Raw genomic sequence first — 26210 nt, 5'->3', positions numbered from 1 at the left:
GGCACCAATAAGAGGTTTCACAATAAAATGATGGTGGTGACAACTTTAGTGTTTCTTCACTTAGTAATAGTGGCACTTTGATTTGTTGTCCCAAAGGGTTCAGGAATGTCCGAGAAGGTGCGTACGCCAATAATCACTGGCTGTAATAGCGTCTCAAGTAATCTGGGGCAGTCTGGGACAACAAATTAAAGAGGCCGAGTGCATGCACGCATGCCGACTAAAAGAAACAGCCAGAAATAGTACAAGGCACATCCAATGGATGTCAATGTGGATATCATCATCATCATCATCATCATTTTTATTTTCACCACTCGATACAAGGTGAAAAAGGGAGAGCCGGAATAAAAGCCGAAAATTCTTCGGCTTGACAAAGCTCCGGTCTCCCAGATAGGCACGGTAGCGGCTGGTGTAGCAATACAATCACTCATGAAGTGTAGATACAAGAGTATTTTTACACAAAAATACATAGACATTTTCGTGTTATTACATAGAAACTAGTTATAATACAGTAGTGTCAGATAACTCCTAGTATGCAATTACAATCTGTTATCTTGCGTTTTATTATTTAACACAGACTCCGTCGCATATATCATAAGAATGCAAAAGCAATGTATAGATATATATATACATAATTACATACACATACATAAATAAATATAACAAATTTCACAGCAGTGTACAACAAACACAAGTTACCATCAGGAAATGTTCTTTCTTTTTTCGAAATTAGTTTACATACTTGCAAATACATATGTGCGTCCAGGTTAAAAAACAGAAAAAAAAGATAATCTGCATATAGACTGTTGCTTTCGTGACAGACACCACAGCAACGTAGCCCAGGGCGTCGTCACATCCTCGATTTTTTTTTTTCCGCGAAGACATTCTTTACAGCATCCAGTTTACAACCCAAACCCTGCCACGAGGTCCGGGCGCAATCACTACCGCGGAAAACCTGGATTGTAGGAATAATAGTTACAAGTGTGAACGTATAAACGCAACGAAAGTACATGGTAAGTTTTGCGGAACTGTTAGAGCTGTTAACAATACACATCTATAAGAACAAATCCAATATTTTAGTTTTGTTTAGAGATAGCACATCAACATTTTGTTGGTTGAAATAGTTAAGTAGGGAAGGTAGTGTGTGTTTAAGGCGTTGGCAGCCGTAATTAGTACGTGAGAAAGGAATGTGCCATAGTGCCTGGTGACGATATGAATATGTACTTCTATTTTGTTGTAGAGTTGCCAGGGTTAGGAATGAGTCGAGTTTTCCCAGCACAGCATTTCTATAGCTTAGTAACGTTTTGAATTTATATATGTCACGGGCTCTGATGATTCTGTTTTGTTGGAAAAGCTCTTGCGTATGCTCGAAAAAAGAAACGTTCGCTATCGCCCGAATTGCTTTCTTTTGAAGTATTTCCAGCATTTGAATATTTTGCGCTGTAGTGTTACCCCATATAAGTGAACAGTAACCGACGTGTGAATGGAAACGAGCATGATAAATAAGGCGCTTAACTTTAAAGGGTAGTGCACTTCGATTCCGATTTAACACACCAACAACTTTTCGTACCTTTGAGCAAACATGACTAACGTGTTCATTCCAGGACATGTGCGCTGTGAATATTACACCTAGGGTTTTTATGGATGACGAAATGTTAATTTTATACGGACCCAACACAATACTATCTGGCAATGTAGTGGAACTTCCCGGAGCATGAAAAATAACGCATTTTGTTTTGGTTTCTTTGAGGATGAGGCCATTTGCCTTAGACCAGGCTTGAAGTCCATAACAAACGGAGCTTGCTATAGGCGTTATTTCTTTTAAATCTTTACCGGTAAAGAAAACAGAACAATCATCTGCATACACGACAAATTTACACATATCGCTCACTTGTACAATATCATTAATGTAATATAGGAAAAGTATTGGGCCAAGGATGCTACCTTGGGGCACACCCGCTGTCAAAGGTTTCGTCTGCGACCTGTACTCATTAATTTCAACAAACTGATGTTGGCTTTCTAAATAAGACCGGATAAGTTCAAGTGTGATTCCTCGGAAGCCATATTTTTCCAGCTTTATCAGCAGCAATTTGTGGTTGACCCTATCAAAGGCTTTGCTGAAGTCTAAGTATAACCCTAAAGTGAGAAATTTTTTTTTGATGTTCTCTAGAATTAGCTCCTTCTGTATGCTTAAAGCAGTTTCCGTAGACCGCTTTTTCTTAAACCCGTGCTGATAGTCGGTGAGCAGGCTATGTTTTCGCGAAAAACTATCAATACGAAAGTTGACAATTTTTTCGAGTCCCTTTGATAGCACAGGAAGTATAGATATAGGCCGATAATTGCCAATATTATTTTTGTCACCTCCTTTGTGAACAACGATTACTCTCGCTACCTGCATATTACGCGGGAAAACTCCGGTTGACAGGGAAATATTAAAAATGTGCGTTATTGCAGGTGCAAGTAAGTCCATGACGTACTCAATTGGCCTAATTTCTAAATCATCTACGTCTCGACTGTGGCTATTTTTCAGGGATGAAAATGTTGTAATCACCTCAGGGATGCTAGTAGGCCTTAGGAATAAAGATTCTCTTAATGACTCTGCATGCATTGTATCTTGAATGTCGTGATCTACGCACCCTACTTTAAGAAAAAAATTGTTGAAATGGTTCGCAAGTTCTGTACGACCTACATAAGTGCCATCAATGTTCAACGTATCTGTTCGTGTATCCACTGACTTCCGATTTAGTGTTTCGTTTATTTTTTTCCATACTTTATCACTTCTGCGTATGCAATAATTATTAAATATACGGCTGTAGTAGTCATTTTGCGCCTTTTCTTTTTCTTTGTTCAGTTTATTCCGAAACTGTTTATATTCTTTCCACTTTGACAAGTCCTTCGACTTGATGAACGACTGATAAAGCTTATTTTTGGTTGATTTGCCTAATGATTTCTTTCGAAATCCATGGCTTGCGCGACTTTCTTCGACTCCGATAGTTTTCAAGCGGGAATGATTTGAAGTACAGTGTTTTGAGCTTGCTCATAAACTTATCATATGACTCGTTGGCACCTTCAATAGCAAAAATATCGCTCCAGTTCATTTCGCGCACTGCTTCTCTGAATTTATCTAGTGTTTGAGCCGATATCTTGCGGTACGTTGTCTTTTCAGTGCACGTGCTTTTAACGGTGCCTTTACGCTCTAGAAAAAGGTATATAGGCATATGATCGCTGATATCATAACTTATGACTCCCGATGTCGTGCTATCGATAGTCGAATTTATTATGAAAGTGTCTAGTAATGATGATGTAGTGACGGTTACACGTGTCGGGGATCTGATGATGCTGCAGAAGTCATTGCACTCTAGGATAGATAAAAATTGCGCAGTAGTTGCTGAATTAGTCAGCATGTCAATGTTGAAATCCCCGCCCAGTATAAGCAGATAGCCGCTTTCATTTACGTATGACAGAAGGTTATCTAAAAACTAAAAAAAAGCAGAGTGGCTGGCATTAGGGGGTCGATACAAAACCGCAAATACTGTCTTTTCTTTCTTTATGCATAAGACTTATGCATATCTATTGGATGTTGCGGATATAGCAATACGTAGTACAATGGGTGTCCTGTGGATGTAAGTGTGGTTAATGTCATTACATGGTTGATGTAATGTGTTAATTAAAGGCGGTGGTGGCATCCTATATGAATGGACAGCAGCGTCCCGCCAGCTTGAAGCCGACGTCTCAGGCCAGCCAAAACTTGCACTCGGCATCATGCAGCCCTGCGCATCCGTGCCAGCATTTGCGGCCGAGCCAGCGCCGACGGGCTCGGCAACATAGGTCGGCCTTTTTACGGTCCAAGCTCTTCGTGCCGACATGATCGGCTAACAGCGATCCACCGAGCAGGGTCGGCCCTCGGCCAATATTGCTTGGGACCAAACTGAGCTTATGACTAATCACCCTGCATTACCAGTTACCAAGCGAGGGGACAGGGCTTGGTCGCTTGACCGTGCCGTTTCACGGGATGAGCAGAAGCGCAAACGTGAATTATCTGCATGGTGCAGATAATTAGCCACCTGGTGGCACAGAGCTCAACCAAACACAGTAGCAGTAACGAAGTGTATTCTTTTCTGCTTGTATAAATTTTTACCAGGAGCGTAATAGTTAACATGTTTTTTTTTAAATGTTTAAAATATTTTACACTTGGTTGGAGCAATATTACCTCTTTGCTTGGCTACAGGAAAGCTTTGCTATAGTACAGCTTCGCCACACCAGCCAAGTAAAAGTTCGCGGTACTCAACTTAGCAGCGTCATCCCACTTGTTGGGTCCACTAACTTTCTCGTAGGACGACAGCCCGTCCTCGACGTCGTGGTCTTCCGTACCCGAAAATACCGGGGGGTATCGCTGGCGAACCGGGCCGGAGCAAACGGCGGCCGGGAGAGGTGGCGGCTGTTGGGTTGCGTCAGCTTGCATGGTCGAGTGCAACGTGCGGGATTGGAGTTGCAGGGTGCCGGCGATGTGCGTACCCAGCACGATCCACCAAATATAAGGAAGTTTATTGGACGAGTCCAAGAAACGGGCGGTAGCTCGGAACAGTGAGCAGGGAGAACAAGATGGTGGTGTTCGAGCGCCGGTCTCGTGCCCTCCACTCTTGATGATGATCGGTATGTCATTCTCTTCCTTTCTTCATTACAATTGTATTTCATTGGTCACTGTGAAGTCTTGGAGCAAACTGTTCAAAGAAGGACGTGAAAGTTGTAAAGACGATCCAAGACCGGGTCAAAGTCACCGTGCAATCACCTTCAACGCAACTGCAAAGGTTGATGAGCTGATTAGAAAAGAACGGAGGATAAGCATTGATGAACTAGCAGAGCGTGTGAACATCACTCACCATCCGGTTCACACCGTGATTCATGAACATCTCGGTTATCGGCTCTTTTGTACGCAATGGATGCCCAAGATTTTGAACCACCACCAGCAGACTGAGAGGTTCAGCACGGCCTTGACTCATGTGATCCGGTATCACAACGAGGGTGACGACTTCTTGTCTGCAGTTGTAAACGGGAACAAATCATGGTGCCACCACTACGAGCCTGAAACAGTTTACAGTGGAAACATTCGAATGCACCGCCCCCAAAGAAAGCAAAGGCCGTAATTTCTGCCGGAAGGGTGTTGACTTTTTTTACATCGCCAGGGGCCATTACTGATCTAATTTGTTAAACTTGGAAGGCTGTCAATCGTTTCCGATATTGTGAAACGCCGGATCGGCTTTATGTCGCAATCAAGAACAAACGACGTGGAAAATTGACGAATGGGGTCATCTTGCTCCACGACAATGCCAGACCCTACGTCGTCGATGTGGTTAACACAAAACTGGCAAAGTTCAAGTGGGAAACGCTGCAACATCGGCCGTACAGCCCTGACCTGTCGCCTTGCGACTTCCACAATTTGGGGCAATTGAAGAAACAGCTCAATAATAATAATAATATTTGGGGTTTTACGTGCCAAAACCACTTTCTGATTATGAGGCACGCCGTAGTGGAGGACTCCGGAAATTTTGACCACCTGGGGTTCTTTAACGTGCACCTAAATCTAAGCACACGGGTGTTTTCGCATTTCGCCCCCATCGAAATGCGGCCGCCGTGGCCGGGATTCGATCCCGCGACCTCGTGCTCAGCAGCCCAACACCATAGCCACTGAGCAACCACGGCGGGTAAGAAACAGCTCAAGGGAACCAGGTTCGCGTCGGACGATGACGTGGAATCAGTTACAGACTTCTTGAAGCAGCATCTCAAGGAGCTTTGAGATGGGAATCATGCGACTCCTTAGTCAGTGGGACAAATGTCTCAATGCTCACGGAGACCACATTTAATTAATCTGCCGCATTTGTCATATATTCGCAGTGGCTCACTTTCATTTAGCTCGCTCTCGTATATTTTGCAGAACTCCTGCTTTTTATATGTGGTCTCTGTTGTGACTATAATTTCGGTGCAATTACTCACAATACACGATACAATACACAATACATTGCGTCACTGAGATATTTCCCCGGCTGTTGCATATGTACAAAAATGTGCACAAGTTTCTTGCATGACAAGGTTTCATTAAAATATTTGTCTTCAACTACTTTGTTTCACGGCCTTTACATTTTTTTATATCAGCGGCATGCACTGCTTTGCTGGTTTCGAACTGATATAGTTCTGGAGTTCGTATGATATTTTCTTTACTTACTAAATAAACGAAACACATGGAAGCATTGATATCTGTTATTTCGGGCACAACTTTTGGAAAATACGAGTAGCTTATTTTATTTAAAAATACATATTTGACATGTCTTGCAGCGCGTAGCGTTCAAAAATTCGTTTGCAGCATCTTTGGCAATTGCAATGCAGTTATTATTCATGTATTTGATTCCTCGACAAGTTCTATAAGATGGACGCCGAGCTGTAACGTGAGCCCCCCCGAATGAAATTTCTGGCTACGCCACTGGCGTTCGGCACTGCGACAGAATGCTCGCAACGCACGCTGCTTCGATAGCTCTCGTTTGGGGTCCACTGCCAAGCAGCTGCCGGAGAGGTTGGAGAGGCTTCGCGCGCTCGCTCCTAGAGAACCCTACGTAGACAAGACGACGTGTCATCATGACGCAGAGCCAGTGAAGGCGGAGCTTAGCCCCGATCACTCGGCGGACGTATTGAGGAGAAAATGCGTGGCTGTGGAGAAGGGTATACCTTGTAATCGTCCGTAACTCTCTTAATATTAGATGCTTCACTCAAACTGTGGTATGAATGATTTAAGTTTAGCTGTACCCTAAGCGTCTACGAAATTTGTCCGAACCGTTTTAGGAGCCCGTTAATGACATTTTGATAGATACCAATGATGATGTGCATGAATGATGGCTACCAGTGTCATCCAGAAATATGTGATCCGTGATCACTAGTGAGTACTTCCTAGCATCTCTTAGCTATCATAATGAAATCGTCGTTTAAAAGAGTTTTAATATGGCATCCATGACGCTATGCAGCATAAAAGGATATGAATACTGCACTGAGCTTATCAGCAGGAATCATTGCGATGTCAATTATCAATGCTGAGTGATTAAAACTCTCATTTAATTACACCTTCATTTATTTATTATTTTATTTTATTTCCAATACCGTTAGCCCTTGCGGGCTGTTACAAGGGTGGGGGGAAAATTTTCCACAAACACGTAACACCAGTTCCGCAATAAACAAACAATGCATTCAGCAAACACATGACAGTTTACGCCCAAATGATTCAGTTGTGGGCGTTTCAATAAATACATCTGCGTCAAGTTTGTTCCAATCAACTATGGTTTTCGCAAGAAAGGAAAATTTGAAAGCATCAACACGCGGCACATAGGGCATTACAACATGAGGGTGACCTGTACGTGGGGACACTCGTCCAGGGGGACGCAAGTATAGTCTGGAGTCCAAATTGAATTTATTGTTATACATTTGTTACAAGCATTTCAACCTGGCTATTTTTCTGCGCGTTGCCAGTTCGGGCAAACCGGCACGACATAATAACGCAGTTACAGACTGCGTCCTTTGATAAGCATTAAAGATAAACCTCGCGGCTAGTCTTTGAATTCGTTCTAGTTTATTTATCAAGCCCACTTGGTGCGGATCCCAGACTATACATGCGTATTCCAGTGTTGGCCGTACTACTGTTTTGTACGCCTTGAGCTTTACCTCGGGTGTAGCATCTTTCAACTTTCGCTTTAACAGACCGAGTTTGCGTTGAGCAGAACCACATACCTTTTCGATGTGTGCGTTCCAATTCAAATTGTGCGTGATTGTAACCCCGAGATACTTAAGCTTACTAACATGTTGATGTAGTAAAGGCAAGGCGCAAAAGACAAGGACTTAGGGAGAAGAACACAAACGACAGGACCGGCGCCGGTCCTGTCGTTTGTGTTCTTCTCCCTAAGTTCTGGTCTTTTGCGCCTTGCCTTTACTACTTCAAGCATGAACCAACTAGCCCAAGCAAGAGTTTTACTTTAACATGTTGAAGTGGGCTATTATTTATTTTGTAAGAAAAAAGCAACGGGGTTTTCTTGTTAGATACAGTCATGTAAGCAGATATATCGAAATTAATTTTCATGTCCCACGTAACACACCATTCATAAATTCTTTGCAAGCTTTTGTTCATCAACACTTGATCCTGAACATTCTCAATCAGGCGATCATCCGCAAATAGACGCAGTTCAATGTTAGGATGCAAGCCATTAGCAATGTCATTGATATATAACAGAAACAGAATTGGTCCTAAAACCGAACCCTGTGGTACACCGGATAAAACAGGTAATGAGGATGATCTTTCGCCTGCTATTTGAACATATTGCTTTCTATTTGTAAGGTACGCATGGATCCATTTCACAATTTGTGTATTGACTCCAAGTTTATACAATTTCTGAATAAGTTTAATGTGACACACCCGGTCAAAAGCCTTCGAAAAATCAATTGCTATAACATCAATTTGTTCGTTGCTGTTAATTGCGACGCCGAAAGCATGAGACACCTCAAAAAGCTGCGTCACCATTGACAGACGTTGGCGAAAGCCATGCTGCTTACTGCAGAATAAGTTATTTTCTACATATTCAACCAGATGTTTCGATATTATGTGTTCCAACATTTTACACGCGGAGCATGTAATGGAAATAGGCCGGTAGTTTTCCGTCAATAACTTATTGCCCACTTTAAATATAGGTATGATGCGTGCAAGGAGCCAATCTTCTGGCACGCCTCCGATACGGAATGATATTGCAAAAATTCTAAAAAAAAAATGCGATATCCATTCACAATAACGCCTTAAAAACTCATTGGGTATCTCATCGGGGCCACAAGATTTTTTGGTATCTAGTTTTAGCAACAATGCTAGAATGCCTTCTCGAGAGAGTACAATTTCATTTCTATCTTCACACAGCAACAAACCATCGCTCGCATTTATGGGGTGCTTATTACTGCCAGGTGTAAACACAGAGTTAAACATACTGTCAAAAGCCTGTGCGATCAAAGCTGGTTTAGTGCAGACATTTCCGTCTACCTTAATTTCATTAATGTTGCACGTAGAACCAGATAAGTAATTCCAGAATTTTTGAGGTGAGTTTCGCAAGTAATCCACCAGTGTTGTTGAAAAAAATGCCGCCTTTGCGTCTTTTAATTCCTTTCTAACTTGTCTACTGAGACTGGCTATTTCTGCACATCGCCTTGGCATCCTTCTACGTGCACGATTCAGTCGCCGCTTCAAATGAATAATGTTTCCAGTTACCCATGGACTGGGTTTTCCTATGCGCTTGATATTCTTGGGCACATATTTTTCTAAACAGGCGCGAACAGCTGATACAAAGTATCTCCAAGCCCTATTTATGTCATTATCAACCGGTATATTATCAAGAGCTCGTTCTAAGTAGTCGATAACCGACGTGTCGTCAGCCCGATTAAAATTACACATATACAGAGGGATTCTTTTCTAATTGCGTGTTTCCTATACTTAAAGTTGCTACTACTGTTCTATGATCTGATATGCCTTCCTCAATGTCGACATTATAATTAAATATTCCGTTAGTCAAAAATAACAAATCCAACGTATTGATTTTGCCCCTGTGTCCTGGTCGGCTCATGAACTACCTGAACAAAGTTATGCTTAAGCATAATCTCGAACATTATATCAGTGCTAGGCTTTTCCACTGGCCCCGTAATTCTCGCATCCCAATCGACACCTGGTAAATTAAAATCCCCTGTTAAAATAATTCTACTTCTGGCATTCCTTATGTTATTTAAATGCTGGTCAAGCGCATACAAAAATTCAACAGGGCTTCCGGGGGCTCTATAGATAACGCCAACTAGCAAAATGGTATTGCCAAGAAATAGTTTGCACCACACACTTTCATGCCCGTTTAAGGATGGCACAGTTTCATATCTGAGTGGTTTCTTCACTAGAAGGGCCACGCCACCGCCTCGTGTTCCTCTATCTTTGCGGATTACATCGTAAGTGCTTGGAAATACCTCATCGTCCTTGATGTCACTGTGCAACCATGTTTCTGTTATGGCAATGAGCTCTGCGTCGTAAAACAATGACAAGTATTCAAGCTGTTCTGCCTTATTCACTATGCTCCGTGCATTAATGTTCAGTAACCTTATTACGGGGTGCCTTGCGCGTCAGTCAACTTTTTCGGTGGCAAGGGGTCGTTCATTGCGCAGTCTCATGCGCACATTCTGTTCAAAGTCCCACGTGTAAGCAATGCTATTGATGAAAAGCTTATCGTGAACAAGACTGACCTTTGCGCCATCGCGTTTATCAGTCTGAGCCGATTTCCAAAGTAGTCTTCTTTTTGCGACTCTTTCCGGCGAATAGTCGTGAGAAACACTAATTTCGGTTCCTTTGAGTTTTTTGCAATTTTTAAAGATTGCCACCTTTTCATTGTAATCGTACAATTTTAGGATAACAGGTCTATTGCGTGATTCTTTCTTTTGCAAGCCTGTGTATTCTTTCAACTGAAGAAATCGTAACGCCAAGTTTGTTCGAAAAAATATTTTTTTTAAACAACTTGCTGCTCGATATCTTCACGGGTTTCGTTTTCAGTCTCGGGAACACCAAATACAATAAGATTATTCCGTCGTGCCCGGTCTTCTAATTCAGTTAGTCGCTGTTGCTGATACTGAACTGTTCGGTTAACGTCTTCCATAGTTCTTTCTAGAATTTCCACCCGAGCACATTGACTCGTAATTTTTACTAGGCTCTCTTCCAAATTGGCGAGCCTGTTGTCCATTTGAATTTGCTTATCCAAAATTTGTTTCAGCATTTCTTCCACAGTTGGGCCAGGGTTCATTTCAACGTCCCCGGAAAGCAAGACCTTCAGACCCAACCACCACATGCTCAAAACTTCAAAACACTTCACAGGGAGCGGCAGCACCAATAGACATAGGCAATTTGACCATAGTCTTGATACATGAGAGTAATAACCAACCTGAAAGACAAGCCATGCGTGGTTATGCGCCATTGCCGCTGCCGTGCTGCCGTCCCCACTGAAGGTAGCCGAGTGCAGTGTTGGCTTTATATGCCCGCTGTCCGTTGCCGATGTCACTGCTGCTTGATCCAACCGGCTCATCCAGGTGACGTCCACCGTCGCTGAACTGGGCTCCGCACTGCTGACGATAAGCGGCAGAATCTGCAAGACAAGCCATGCGTGGTTATGCGCCATTGCCGCTGCCGTGCTGATACTATTCACGACGTACACGAATGATGGCTATGGCTGCCACACTACACAAATTGATTCCTCATCGGCAGTGAGTAATTCTTAGCATCTCATACTTACGATATTATAGTTATTCAATCGCCATGTGAATGACATGTCATTTGATATCCATGGTGCTGTTCCGCATAAAAGTAGGAGAACATCGTAGTGCGCGCATCACTTATGATCCCTAATGACTTGGCGTTATCAGTAATCATTGGTAACAAATAATGCTTATTACAGGTAGCAGTGACAACACTCAAGAATGAAAGCTGCCGCTGTGACAGTACAACAGGGTAATAATAGTTACCAGAGAATTCAACATACGATTTCATACGCATAACCAAATCACTCGATTTATCACATTTTATTTGATATGCATGACGTTATGGTGCGCAAAAAAGCGAGAACAGTGAACTACACATCGCATTTCGCTTGTGTTCACTAGTGACTTGACCCTACAAGGAAGGTGCAATATATGCAATTATTTACTATTTCATGAGTGTTTTAGTAATATCGATGACGAGGTGTTTGATTGGAGACTACGGATATCGCTGTAAATAGCCGAAGCTTATACCAGTGCCTATAGTGATTATCATTAAATCACTTTCTTAGTTCCGTTTAATTGCGATGACCAAATCGTATGTGTGTTATTAACTCTCTTAACAATCTCATATCGTCGTTTCTTCTCAATTATTAGCGAGAATTGTGATCTGTGTTGCTCTTATGAAAAAAAAGAAAAAGACCTCCAAAAGTTGTCGTTAGTGACGTGGTAGAAAAGCTATTGGTCTCTCATCTCGCCCTTTAATTGTCAAGGTGTTAATCCCTAATATTTTCACAAAATTTCAGTTGCTTTGAAATTCAAAGGTTCTTGAATTGTTTTGTGGTTGCATTAAAATTACTGGCGTTTGGATTGAATTCAGTAGTGCGTGGATTAAATTGAATTGTGCTCGGATTAAAATGACTGGCAGTTGGATTATGTTGACTGGCGCTGGGATCAAGTTGACTAGCACTCGGATTAAATTTACTGGCACTGATTAAGTTGAGTAAAAAAGCCTGTAGAAGGAGCTCGAGTGGTTCGGAAGGCGCACTCCCGTTGAGGCGCCGCATGTGAAAAAATGTGAGAGGGCGCTGCTAGCGAACTGGATTGGGGCGGACGCCTATGAATGAATGAATGAATGAATGAATGAATGAATGAATGAATGAATGAATGAATGAATGAATGAATGAATGAATTTATATCCATAAATATACAGGTTTATGGAGGATATAAGGAAAAAAAAAGTTGCAAAAGAGCAACTTGACTAGTCCTTAAACCTTCTCGTGACAGCAGCAGCAGAAACCAACACATGACAAAAAGGGAGCGTAAAAGAGAAAGAACAAAACAAAACAAAAAAACGTTCTCATACAAGTGTTCATACAGCAGATAGCAATAGAAAAATACATAACTCAATAAAAATAAGCCTACTTATAAAGAGATGAAAGGCTAATAGGCACCAAAGTAATTTATTAACTTTTTGTTACTGCAAGAAAAAAACATCAATACTATCGTTCATTAAGTTATTTAATAATTGGGGTGAAGCGTGTCAAAGCTTTCGTTTCGCATAGTTAGTACGTGGCACAAACCAATATTCAACCTACTTTCGCTGCGTGCGCCAAGGCTGATCGCTCATTGTGCGCTCCTAAATTAGTGGTTTCCTTAAACTGCAAGTTTATGGTTGCACCATTTTTCCAGACATGTATACTTGAGGCATGGATAACAGAACACGGCGTTTTCAATGTTGAAGTACATCGTCTGCTAGCGAGCGCGCGTTCGTTGCGCGGATGCTCTGTTCTTGTTGCAGAGAGCTTTTACAGGAATTTCGTTTTTATTTTAGTTGCTCTGGTGCACCCATGGCTCTTGTTGGCTGTTACCAATTGTAATTTTAGTTCGCTCAACTGCTGCCTTCACTACAGATTTCTAAAAGTAACACGTAATCTTTCCACAGCAGTCGCCGGTCTGCAGCATGAATTAAGCTACGTAAGAAAATTTCATCGTATTGCTTCACGCCCGCTTCTCGTTGGTGGAACATTAAAGAGCACAGACAATAGACAATAGCACAGACAATCGAAGGTGGTACACTTTCGAAACGGTGTCCTCGCGAAGGTTCACTGCTGACATTAGCGTTTCATCAAGCTTGTTTTGCTGCAACAATTGCTGCTGCTGTACCTCCAACGACTGCAGAATAACTGACGGCACATGAAATGGAGATCGCCTTATGCTAGGGCATGTCTGAAGCCGCATCAATACATGTTCGCCGAAAAATAGTGCTGGTAGATTTACTTTCGCTGACTCTTCATCAAGACGTTTCTTGCTCGAAATGAAGGCTGCAGCCAAGACAATGCCGACGAACTGACATGTGTTTTTCTTCGGGAAGGTTGACGGCATACTCCTCTTGGGCCTCGCTTTTCTTGAAAACCAAACGACCACCACAGTCTTCAGCGAAGAATGCCACCCACATTGTCGGCTGCGCCGGAATGTGCAGTGATACTGTACATAATAACACAAGACAAATATGATGCACATCACCTTTGTCACTTACTTTTTATCCTCCCTTTGTCCGTTCCCTCCTCTGTTTTCATCATCTTCTTCTTGAGGTCGCTTCCAATGGTTGCATGTATTTCGGTTGAAAGCCATGGACACAATAAAAGGGGGGAAAAAAAGAACGGGATCGATGGAATAGTACCTGCGTGCTCTTGGTTATTGCGGTTCACTCGCAGTATGTAGTACCAACAAGTCCGAATTTCTACCCTTCACAAGTTTTGTGTTCTTGCTAAATAGATAAGTAATTTGTTGCAGTCGACATTATTGACCAAAGCATTTTTGTGCGTTCGCAGGGCACTTGCCTCATCTGGCGAAAGCGTGGTGAGGCATCGGTGAAGAGGCGCGCGCTCGCTGTTCAAGGAAAGCCGGCGAACCTTCTTGTTCTCCCGCGTCGGGAGAGCGCCCCCGTTTCTGCTCGGCGCGCGGGAAATGCGCGGGTGCTACTTTTCGCATTTCACGGGCACGCGGGCCAAGTAATGAGCCCCCATCCATCTCGGGCCCGATCGCAGCGGGCGCCGCATTCCGCGGCTCGAACCGTGTCATTTTTCCGCCGCTGTGTCGGCGAGGCCGATAATGGTCGCGAGCACCTGTCATGGCCCCTATTCGCAGGCAGCTGAAACACAAGAGGCGGCGGATTATTAATCGGCGCCCCGAGCCGACCTCTCTCGGGTTTCAGCCGAGCGCACGGCGGCTCTCCCTTCCGCCTGGCCGAAGACCGCGCGGCCCGCGAGATTTCGGCGCCACTCGCGCTCGCTGTGCTGCTCGGCATTTCAAAACGCAAGCTGAGCACCAGGGCTGTTCGCTTGCGATTGCTGTGGATCGCAGTGGTCACAGTGCTTCACACGTCACTGCTAGATGCATACGGAAAGAGCTTGCTTCAGACGAACTTCCTTTATTGCATGGATAACCTTACTGCAGATTCACAAAATTCACAGATTCGCAAGATTTATGCTAGTTAGTTGAATATGCGTTTCGACTTCTCGTGCAAGTAATGTCGGCCCCTGAATAATCCAGCTCAAGGACTAAACTTATGTTATCTGCAACAGGCTATTTTTAAAAACTCCATAGAAATTAAGAATGATCACCCTTTATATTCTATACATCGGCGCGTGCATAAGTTGTTTATATTTACGGTGAGCGCCTTTTACGAACCTATTTGTAATCCAATGTTATCGCTAAGCCCAAGACGCGCCTTTCTGTATCTGAAGTTTGTCGAATGTCATCGCTGGTCCTGTTTGTTGCTCCGAGCCTCGAGTCATCTGATTGTATGCGCGCCACGACTTGCGTGCACCGGTGATTACGGCGGAACCTAAACGAGTCTCGTTCAACGAAAGTTGACATGCTTGATCCACAGTTCAGATTCTGACTGTATTTGCCGCTAACGTTGTGGTTAGAGCATCACTTGCTTTTTTGGGCAGAGATACGCCCAATAAAAGGTTAGTTTCGGGATTCACATTTTTGCTACAGTGTTCACCACTGCCACTACAACGTCGTGTATGGTGTAGGTTCTTCTGCGTTCATGTACCGAACGCCACGAAAAGATGTGTTCCAAGCCCGAACTACCAACGTCGCCAAAGAGCAACACCAACATCGCCAAGGACCAGAGAGCTAACCGCAGGCTGCAAGGACTGCTGCCGGAGGATGGACCTCTTCACTAGAAAACCGTAGAAGGCGAAGTCAACTTTCACAATAGCAGCCCTAGCCTCCCCATGATCAGGCTGCCACGGCGCCGGGAGCTACCGGCCGGCCGCGGATCATCATTTGAAACCCTGAACGCTGGCTGGGAACATACGAAATAGCTGTTACATTCAATGACATGAACTCCGACGAGAAGCTGCGGCATGTATACTTCTCTTTGGAAGACGCCGCCATGACGTGGTTCGAGATTCGTGAGTAAGCCCTAACAGCGTGGGGCCTCTTCGCAGCACCTTCTTAAGCACCTTAAAGAGCGTCATGCGCAAGGGAAGGGCCGAAGTTATGAGAAAGCGAGTACAAGTACTGAACGAGAACATTGTGATCTTCACGGAGATGACTCGCCTCTTCCGCCACGCCGACTCCGAGACGTTCGAAGAAAAAAAATTTAGTGCCCTTCCACTCTGTGAAGAAGGATAACGAGCGAAGCTGTATTGGGATGACTATATTGACAACTATATTGATTTATATGGTTATTGCTATATTGATTAAATAAAGACACGCAACGTCATGACAGTGATGGCCTTCATTTTGTGTCATTCGTCACCAGAGTGACCATAGCTTTGTGGTAGCTGTGTTAACGAACCTCGGGCGTCTATCTAGTACAGTGAGCGAAAGTCAGGACTTGAACCTTGAGGTTTTCTTTACAATAAAAAGCCATATACCTAAGAAACCTTTGCGTACAATTGCATCTGAAACACTTGGCAACACGTAGTCCCGGTAATCTTCAGAAGTTAACAGGGATCAGAGTAGAAGACCCATTCAAAGTAAAAAAAAAACACTCCGAAGTCATCAGATTTGTACAAGGGGTGTATCCAGCAAGCACAACATTCAGCGTTGACGTCACAGATTGATATTATTTCCTTCCAAAAATTATCTGATGAAGGCAAACAAAGACTGCATAACGGATAACGATGAGTTAAAGTATAGGAATGAGAGTGGCATCCCGGTTTAGTCATTTCTCGAGCTTTTGGTTTTTCAATTTAAACTCTACGTTCCTTATCTAGGACAGTGAAGTTATGATTCAGAAGCAGGGGGTCGGCATTGGCTCACAGGTCGCACCAATTCATAGCGAGATCTTTCACGGCAGTGTTGGCCAGGCACTCGGGAGCGTCTGGACGGGAACTCTGATTACGTGTTTTAGGTTTGTTGATGACTACTTAATAATTATCCACTCACAAACAAGTTGTAAAATATTGGCGGTATTCTTGCTGCCCTTTATAAAGAAGGAATGGGTTTCGGATTTACTCTCCAGCTGCCGACTAATAATGAAATTCAGTTTTTGGATTTACATTTAAGATTAACAGCACAACAGGTTTGTTGGCAACGTAACCCCATGACAAACGAACTAATTTTAACTTACGCGTGGGTACACTAAAAACTAGTTAAAGTAAGCATTGCTAGGACATGTTTAGGTTCCGCATTTAGAAAGTCATGCCCCACCTCAATAATCTCACCTTTTCGCAGCAGGTAAATCGTCTAGAGAAGACCAGTTTTCCCAAATTCATTGTTGTATCAATATGCGAAGGGCTAGTGAAGAAAATGAAAAAAAGGTATGACCCCGAAAACAGGTCAAAACGGGAAAAAAGTATGCAGTCAAACCCTATGTACATGAGATGGGGCATGGTTCAAGAAAGGCAGCCATGAAATGTGGTGTTCAACTCGTCATTTCAGCTAAATATCGTTTGTGTCAATATGCAATCGGGTCAATAGAGTTAAGCAGGCGTCCAAGGCCATTTGCCGCATCAAGCACACGGGGTAGCTAATGGCATGCTCAATGGGAATTGTGTACGTCATACCACTTGCGTGCGGCAAAAAGTGCTTTGGGCAGGCGGGACGCTGCCTAAACATCCGCCTCAAGGAGCTCCAAGGTGCTATCAGGAATTAAGAAGGCTCGATTCTGGCCACGCACTGTAGAAATTGCCCATGAACCCCTATGTTTGAAAAAAAACCCTGAAATATTGTATAAAAATGGAAATCCGATCACCCGCGAGATTCTAGAACCTTACATTATGCACGTAAACTCAGGTGCATGTGTCAGCCAGACTTCTATCTCTGTGCATGATAAAGAAAGGAAGTTTTTTAATGGCAGGATAGAGTGGCCACCTTTTACCACTTGCGCGCGTCACTTCATCACATGATCCCGTTCTCTGTATATTTAATGACTTATTTAAAAAGTAAACCAGTCTTCATCTGCCCTCGTATCGTCTACTTCCTTTGTCCTTCGTCCGGGCAGCACTGCCCACCCCTAGGAATATGTTACTTCGTCAACTCGCCCAGCTAGCTGCTTTAATTCAACATATCTGCTATGTAGGGTGCCCAATAGCTGATTGTCTGTGCTTCCGCAATTGGATAGTATTCTTCTCATCGTCTGCTTGCTTTCTCTCTTGCTCTGCGTCGGATGTAGCAGATGTTTGAGTATGGCCCGCGTCTTCGCAGTGCCCAGCGTTTCTTGGCGGAGGTGGTGGTAACAACTTTATTGAAATTCTGCTCAGTGATGTTCTGGCAGGCCCGAGTCCTAGGATGGCCCCTCACGAGGAGCGACCCTTTCGGCTCAGGCAACGAGGGCTTTTTGTTTTGTACGTCCGGCGTTCTGAGCAGCTCTTCCCACGTCTGTTGTGAGGGAGCTGGCAGGAGCGACCTGGGAGGGGGTAAGCCCTCGCACCCCCAAAGAATGTGATTTTGGGTAGCCAATGTTTGATTTGTGCAATTTTGACATATTGGGTTCCATTGCCCGTTGGTAATTATGGCTAGCCAATGTGGGCTGGGGAACGATTTAGTTTGGATTCGACGCAGGATCGAGGCTTGCGCTCGCGTGAGGCTTGCGTTTGGAGGCGGGTAGATTGTTACAGAAATGGTCCGAGTTCTGTCGTGAAAGTGGCTCTGCGGAGCATTCTGCCTCGTCCGTTAGCTTCGCGATGGGAATTTAGCTTACGGTTAATTGTGCCTCTGCCTTCACCATCTCAGCAGTGTGGCACGCGTCCCACACGTGTAAGAGGCCTGGATCCACTGACGCATTTTCAGCGGTTAGCGCAACCTCTTTGGGGTGCCTGGACACCGATTCATGCAGTTCATTAACACGACCCTCCAGATCTCTTATCGCTTGGGCTTCTTGCGTTTCTGTTTCGTTCTGGAAATTAGCCCAGTCCGTGATTTTGGTGGAGCGTATGTTTTTTCTACGGAAGCTTTCCCACGTGTGACATAATGCCGAGTATGGAGTGGTCGCTTTCTAGCGTGTCATTAGTGTTTTCCCACTCGATGTTGTGAAGTCGGAACACGAGCGAAGGATCAAGACAGGTATCGCAGGCCAGGCTGTTGGCTACGCTCGTTGGAAATGTCTGGTTCGTCACTATCATTAAGTCGGTCACTTTGATGACATTGTACAAGGTCGTTTCCTTTTTAGTGTGTCTGACGTACACTCACGCCTCATGCGCCTCGACGAAGTCACCAAGTATGAGGAAGTGGTTTTGTCCCGCCAGCTTGCCTCGCATGCTGCACCAGGCTGTCTAGAGTTTCTAGCGTATCCTTCGGCACGCTGTATAAAGCATAAAAAGACTCGTGTTTTCCCTGCACTGGGGAAGAAGAAGAAGTCGCCGAAGGGAGCGAACGCACTTCACGTCGGCTCCGTTTTCCAAGAATTTCGCTGTGATTATCGCTCATTCACCTCATGAATGTAACACCAGCGTGTGCAGGAAGTCACCAAGATTCTACTGGCACCATATTCAAGGTGGGAAACGACTTCCTTCCCAATCACAGAGGCTTTTCACCAGCTCCACGCTAACCCTCACCGGAGCTCGCTTCGCCGGAGCGGTGATGGAAGTTCAAGTGAACGGGGAGGACATCTCCCCTGAAGAGTTTCTCCAAGGCAACGGTTGGTGCACCATTCGATACAAGACCCAATTCAACCGCGAGGCCGCGCAAAGCAACACCCAGAACGGAACCCACTCCCGCACCGGCGAGGGAGCGAACGGCGACCGACAGCGTTCGCGTCAAAGACAGCGTAACGTCAAGCAGCAAGTCATCAGGAACAGTAAAATGCCACTACTCCCACGAAGTGACTTCAAGGTCGTGATACGACCAAGAGGAGGCCTCGACGTTGCCGCCACCGGAACCGTGCTCCTCGCGTCGGCCATTTACCGGGCGGCCAACGTACCGGGGCAAGAAGCAGGGGAAGACACGGTGTGCACCAACAACCGCCAAAACATCATAGTCGTGAGTACACCTCACGCTACTCACGCCGCTAAGTACAGACAACTAGAAGCCATCACCATCGGTGATCGCCGCCACGAGGTCAGTGCCTATGAGACGGCCCCCGACTACACGGTGAAGGGAATCATCAGGGGAATCCCGTTGGAGGAGGACGCCAAGTCCATTCACACCAACATCGTTCACGCCCGCAACCCCGACGCCCTGGCAGCCAAACGGCTCAGTAACACCAAGACGGTCATAGTGGCCTTTCAAGGACCGCGAGTGCCCTCCTACGTCAGGTACGGCGGCGCCCTACTTCGCTGCACCCTGTATCGCAAGCAAGTCGACATGTGTCACTGCTGCGGGAGACTCGGTCACCGCATGGACGTGTGCCCCAATCCTCAGGACAAAGTGTGCCGTGGTTGTGACGCCCTCAACCCAGGCCCCGACCACCAGTGCTCCCCACGTTGCAAGCTGTGCGGGGGAACACACATGACAGCGGATCGCAACTGCCGCGCAAGGTACAAGACCCCCTACGTCGTGACAAAGAGGCAATGGGAACGACACAGGGCCAACGAGGAAGCGGAGGCGGCCGCCAAAGCCACCAGCCCCGCCGGCAAGCCACGCTCGAGATCCAGGACCCGCAGCCGAGGCCGCTCCCGGTCCCGGAGCCGCACCCCAAACCCACGGCAGCAGCAGCAGCAACGCCGGTCTCGCAGCCGCACCCCCAGAAGGACCTCAACAAGAGACACCGAAACCACCGAGAAGGTGAGCTGGGCAGATGCGGTCACGGGAAAACGAGCACCAACCACGAAGGCTGGCGACAAAGCACCCGCTAAAACAGAGACGGAGGTAACTAAATTAACACAGGCGATACAAGCGCTGCAGAAGCAAATAGAACACATGCAGACACAGATTCGCGAAAAAGACGACCTCATACAACAACTCCAGCATGCCGTGAAGAGCGGTACCGATACAGAGGCCATGCATGAGACTCAAGAACAACCAATAGACGACGACGAAGTCGTATACCCCGACACTAAACGCAGGCCCGCTCCCTCACAGACCACTCAGGCCACGCAGGGAAGAGAAGAGGAACCCATAGAGGACGACGAGGTCGAGTTCCCCGATACCAAACGAAGACCCACTCCCACCCTTACAGAGGCAACACGACCCAAACGCACGCGCGCAGCGATACGCGACGCGCGAATAGATGCACTCGAGGCTCGCTTCAGCAATCTCGAGGAAACTATCATCGCGTCCATCACGCGTACCATCCAGCGGAGCCTGGAGAGTGTTCACCTCAGACTGTCGAGATTAGAAGCCGCAAACAGCACGATCGTACCGTCGCATAGGGAAGCGGCGCAACACATGTAACAAGATATAGGCATGGCCCGACACTCATCGAAACAAAAACACACGATATGGCAGTGGAACTGCAGAAGTTACCAAAACAAACGAGCGCACTTACAACAATACCTGAAAACGATCCCCGAACGCCCAGACGTCATCATACTGCAGGAAACGAATGGTCCCGCCAAACTCGCGGGGTACCAGTCTATAACAGGCAAGGCGGAGAAACCAAACGTCACCACACTGGTCAAGCGAGCGCACACAGTTATCGAACACGATACCAAAATCAGAGACATCGAAAACGTTCTCGTAGAATTAATTCCACCACGCAAGACCCGCAATAGCATCTTCGTACTCAACGTCTACAGCAGTCCCAGATGCCGCCAGCACCGCTTCCATGTCCTCTTCAAACGGGCAATCGACATCGCCAAGGGGCAACAGCTGTTCATTGGGGGGGACTTTAACGCAGCGCACACGGCGTGGGGTTACAAGCACGATCACCCCAAAGGCACCCATCTATGGGCAACGGCGCAATACGCCGGACTCGAGCTGGTCACCGACCCCGCGGCACCAACAAGGCAGGGCAACAGCGTAAGCACTGACACGACGCCGGACCTTACTTTCACGCGCAACACACGCAGAGTCACTTGGACAAACACCATGCAAGACTTGGGGAGCGATCACTACATTATTTCCATAGAAGCAGAAGGCGGTCCGCAGGAACACAATGCCGGTCGTCAAATGAAGATCACCAACTGGAATCGGCTACGCAAACATCGTGATGAGCAACAGATGGAAGACATCACAGATATAGAACAGTGGACCGACCAACTGCGGTGGGATATCGAGCGCATGACGCAAACGATCCCGTCGACAGCTGGGCTCGAGACAATAGACTCCCGGTTGTTGCACATGTGGGAAGCCAAAACTAACCTGCAGCACCGATGGAAACAACAGAGACACAATAGGAAACTGCGTAAACGGATAGCACAGCTCAACAAAGAAATAGAAAAGCACGCGCTTAACCTGCAACATCAACAATGGGAAGAGAAATGTGCGGAGATGGATGGTCAACTCACCACGCGTCGCACGTGGCAGATACTGCGGTACCTGATCGATCCCGCCAACACCAAGACCACACACATGCAAGGCATATACAAAATCATACATGCTTACGGGGGAACGGAAGAACAATTCCTACGGGATACGGAACGCCTTTACATATCCCAAACGCCACCGCAAATATATCCAGACTACTCAGGAGAAAGCAACGCCACCCTAGACGAGGAATTCTCCGTAGCCGAAATCCAGGCGGCCCTCGTAAAGCTGAACACCAAGTCGGCCCCTGGCCCCGATCGAATACCCAATCGGGCACTACGCAATCTCGATTACGGATCGATCGAGAAACTAACAAAATACATTAATGAGTGCTGGGCGCACGGCAAGCTACCCCGACAATGGAAAGAAGCAAATATCACACTGATACCGAAACCCGGAAAGAAATTACAGCTGGAAAACCTGCGCCCCATCTCCCTCACGTCCTGCGTGGGCAAGTTAATGGAGCACGCGTTTCTCAATAGACTCACGGATTACCTCGAGGACAACGACTTATTTCCACACACCATGATTGGGTTCAGAAGACATCTCTCCACGCAAGACGCCCTTCTGCAACTAAAACACCAAATCATAGACAATCCGGGGCGTTCGACGAAAGCCATCCTCGGGCTGGACCTGAAGAGGGCCTTCGATAACGTTCGCCACGATGCCATATTGCGACAAATAGACAATCTAAATCTCGGCCTGCGCACGTACAACTACGTCCGAGACTTCCTCACGGGAAGAACCGCTCGCATGCGAGTGGGGCAACTACAGTCAGAGCAAATCAACATCGGCAGCTCGGGCACCCCGCAAGGCTCGGTGATCTCGCCAATGCTCTTCAACCTCGTCCTGCTGGGGTTGCCCGACCAACTGTTTCAAATCGAAGGACTGCATCACACGCTATACGCGGATGATATTACGATCTGGACGACAACGGGCAGCGACGGAGCGATCGAGCAACGTTTACAACAGGCCATCCAATGCGTAGAAAACTACCTCGTGGGCACGGGACTCGCCTGCTCGGCCGAAAAATCCGAACTGCTGCTGTATAGACCAGTCAGAAAGGGGCGCCCACCTAAATGCTACACCCCCCAGGAAAAGCAAAAGATCCAATTAACGGCATCAAATGGCCTACCCATCCCGATAGTAGAGAAAATCCGGGTACTAGGAATGATGATAGAGCATAAGGGTGGCAATGGCGAAGCACTTCGCAAGATAACGGCAAAGGCCACCAGCACGATGCAGCTCATTCGACGCATCACCAACAAACACGCGGGCATGCGCGAAGGCAGCGTCATCCGACTCATCCAAGCCTTCGTCATTTCCCAGATAAGGTACACGGCAGCGTTTCACAACTGGACGGTTGCGGAAAAAAACAAGCTCAACGCGCTCATACGCAAGGCGTACAAATGTGCGTTGGGACTTGCGCCTGGAGTCAGCACCACCAAGCTCTTAGAACTAGGCCTACACAATACGCTCGAAGAACTCGTGGAGGCGCAACAAGTGTCCCAACTTGAACGCCTATCCAAGACCCGCCCGGGCAGACACGTGCTTGAAAACCTCGGCATCACATACCACTCGCAACATGGCGTCAAAGTAGCTAGACATTCCAAGACCCATACGCGAGCAACTATACGTACCCCCATTGCCTCGCAACATGCACCCCCAACACCACACGGGGAGGCGTAAAGCCAGGGCACAACAAATGAACAAAAGTTACTCTAACGACAAGGATGCGGTCTTCACCGACGCAGCCCGCTATCGAGACAGGAAGAGTTTCGTGGCAGCAGTTACTAGCCACCGAGGCAACCACCTCACGAGCGTCACCGTGAACACGGCACATGCCGAAGCGGCAGAGGAAGCGGCCATAGCACTGGCCCTCACACAAACAAAAGCTACATACGTGATCTGTGACTCGCTAACAGCAATTCGCAATTTTGCAAATGGGCGCATCTCGCAAGAGGCGTATCAGATACTCCAGCGACATCCCATACACCAGGGAGAGGCCGACATTGATACCCGAAGGCATTTGCTGTGGATCCCGGCACACACTGGAATGAGCACCCCCAACGAAGCGGCTCACGGCGTTGCTCGAGGCCTGACTCACCGAGCAGCATCGGAGGAAGAGCCCCCGCGGGGTACTGCAAACGTCTGGGCATGGGAGGATCGTATGACCACTTTTCACGACATCACGGCACACTACCAATTACAAAGACGCATATACCCATTCCCTCACGCTATGTTAGACAGGACGCAAGCAGTACACTTCAGACAATTACAAACAGACTCTTACAGAAACCCCAGACTCATGCACGCCATGTATCCAGACATGTACACTACAAACAGATGCACATCGTGTGGCGAGGTTGCCACACTAAATCACATGCTATGGGAGTGTCGGGACCTAACAAACAAGTCGGGCAGTGCCGACCCCTCCGTCTCTTCCACCGCCAGCCTCCAGTCACGCTGGATGACCGCACTGCTCAGCTCTGACCTGACAGAACAACTCTGGGCCGTCCAGCGAGCCGAGGAAGCCGCTTCGAGACAAGGTCTCGGAACCGCGTCCGCGGCGGGTGCCCAGACCCACTAAAAGACGCCGGACTCAAATCTTGCTGATTTGAAATTAAAGTTTACGCTCTCTCTCCCTGCACTGCGGTACCATTTCCATGAACACGTGATCGATTTACGTGTGCCCCACACCGGACGCCAAGGCTTGCAAACAGTGCGGGATGCAGAACCCGCCAAAGGATCACCAGTGTACCCCGAGATGCCGGATCTGAGGAGGCAACCACACTACCGGATCGTGGGAGTGCCAAGACCGACTAAAGAAAGCCAGGGACCTGTGAGGCAAGGCCAACGGTGACAACAACGGCGGCGGACGCGAGAGCAGACGTCGCAGCCGGGACGACCGCGGCAAGAAGCCGAGATGGTTCAGCTCGGAGGGGGAGACTTCGCGAAGCCGTTCGAGATCCCGGGCGTCGCGGAGCCGTTCACGGAGCCGGTCACGGTCCTTCCCGCCCCTGCCGCCCCTGGCCATTAAGGGAGGGAGCCAGCTGCAGCAGCAGCAGCAGCAGAAGAGGAAGACGAAGACGAAGAAGGAGCCTACCCGAAAGAGCGGCGGCGTCAAGGTGAGCTGGGGAGCCGAAAACCGTTGGTTTGCTCCGCACTCGGGTGGGGTAGCTAACGAAAAGAACAACACAAACAGCAACCGCGAACAGCCTAGGCAGGAGGACGCGGAGAAAATAGCGCTGAGACGCGAATTAGAGCTATCAAGCGCTAAGCAGAAAGACCTAGAACGCCAAATAGCAGAGCTAACGAAGGCAGTGCGAGACCTTAGGTCGAACAGCCCTCCGCAGCCACAGAGCGTACAAACCCAAGCCCCATGGCAAGCAGGCAACGAGGATTTCACCACATTTAAAGCCGAGATTCAGCAAATGATGCAGCAGATTATGCAGCAACAGCAGCAACAAATGAAGCAAGTGCAATTACAAGTCACAGAGCTCCGGAGCAGCATCCGCAAGCAGAAGTTTACCGAGAAAATTAGAGGGAAGGCCTACCACCGCCCCTCGCTGGCATCCCTCGCCGACACATCCGCAAACAACACCGAGGCTTAAACAGGGCCAGTACAATTTTAAGCAAGCAAGAAACCTTAGATATATGGCAATGGAACTGCAAAGGCTACCGTAAGAAGCAGGGCCTCCTCCAACAATACATTCACACACGACAAACACCGCCCGACATCATATCGCTTCAAGAGACGGGCACGACACCAACACTCACAGGTTACATGTGTTACGAGACTCAAGAGAAAGGAGGAACGGCAACCCTAGTCAGCAAGGCACTCATCGCCATAAGCCACGACAGGATAGCCGACACCGACGTAGAGCAAGTGATTGTAGAAATTATACCAAAGAAGAAAAGAAAGAGGGGCAGTATATTTATTGTAAATGCATACAGCCCCCCGAAACAGACGAAGGCAAAATTCCACGAGCTTTTCCATGGCGCACGCAAATTAGCGAAAGGCAGCACGCTAATCATCCTAGAAGACTTTA

The 26210-nt window shown here is 46.9% G+C and overlaps 1 protein-coding gene and 1 long non-coding RNA gene across 2 annotated transcripts; one reads left to right on the top strand and one right to left on the bottom strand.

Moving 5' to 3' along the window:
* Positions 1-4907: 4907 nt before the first annotated feature.
* On the bottom strand, positions 4908-14462 carry LOC135902282 (uncharacterized). The gene is made up of 3 exons (XR_010564472.1): positions 13826-14462; positions 10977-11177; positions 4908-5034 (listed from the first exon to the last, which is right to left on the bottom strand). It is a non-coding gene; the product is annotated as an uncharacterized lncRNA (long non-coding RNA).
* Positions 14463-24925: 10463 nt separating this feature from the next.
* Positions 24926-25772, top strand: LOC139047102 (serine/arginine-rich splicing factor 4-like). Its single transcript, XM_070521063.1, has 2 exons — positions 24926-24961; positions 25011-25772. The coding sequence occupies exons 1-2, from the start codon at positions 24926-24928 to the stop codon at positions 25770-25772; spliced, it is 798 nt and encodes a 265-aa protein (XP_070377164.1).
* The last annotated feature ends 438 nt before the right edge of the window (positions 25773-26210 follow it).

Source organism: Dermacentor albipictus, chromosome 6 (genome assembly GCF_038994185.2).
Source record: "Dermacentor albipictus isolate Rhodes 1998 colony chromosome 6, USDA_Dalb.pri_finalv2, whole genome shotgun sequence".
Lineage (NCBI taxonomy): Eukaryota > Metazoa > Arthropoda > Arachnida > Ixodida > Ixodidae > Dermacentor > Dermacentor albipictus.
Note: the sequence above shows the minus strand (reverse complement) of the source record. Positions and strands in the feature narration are given on the sequence as shown.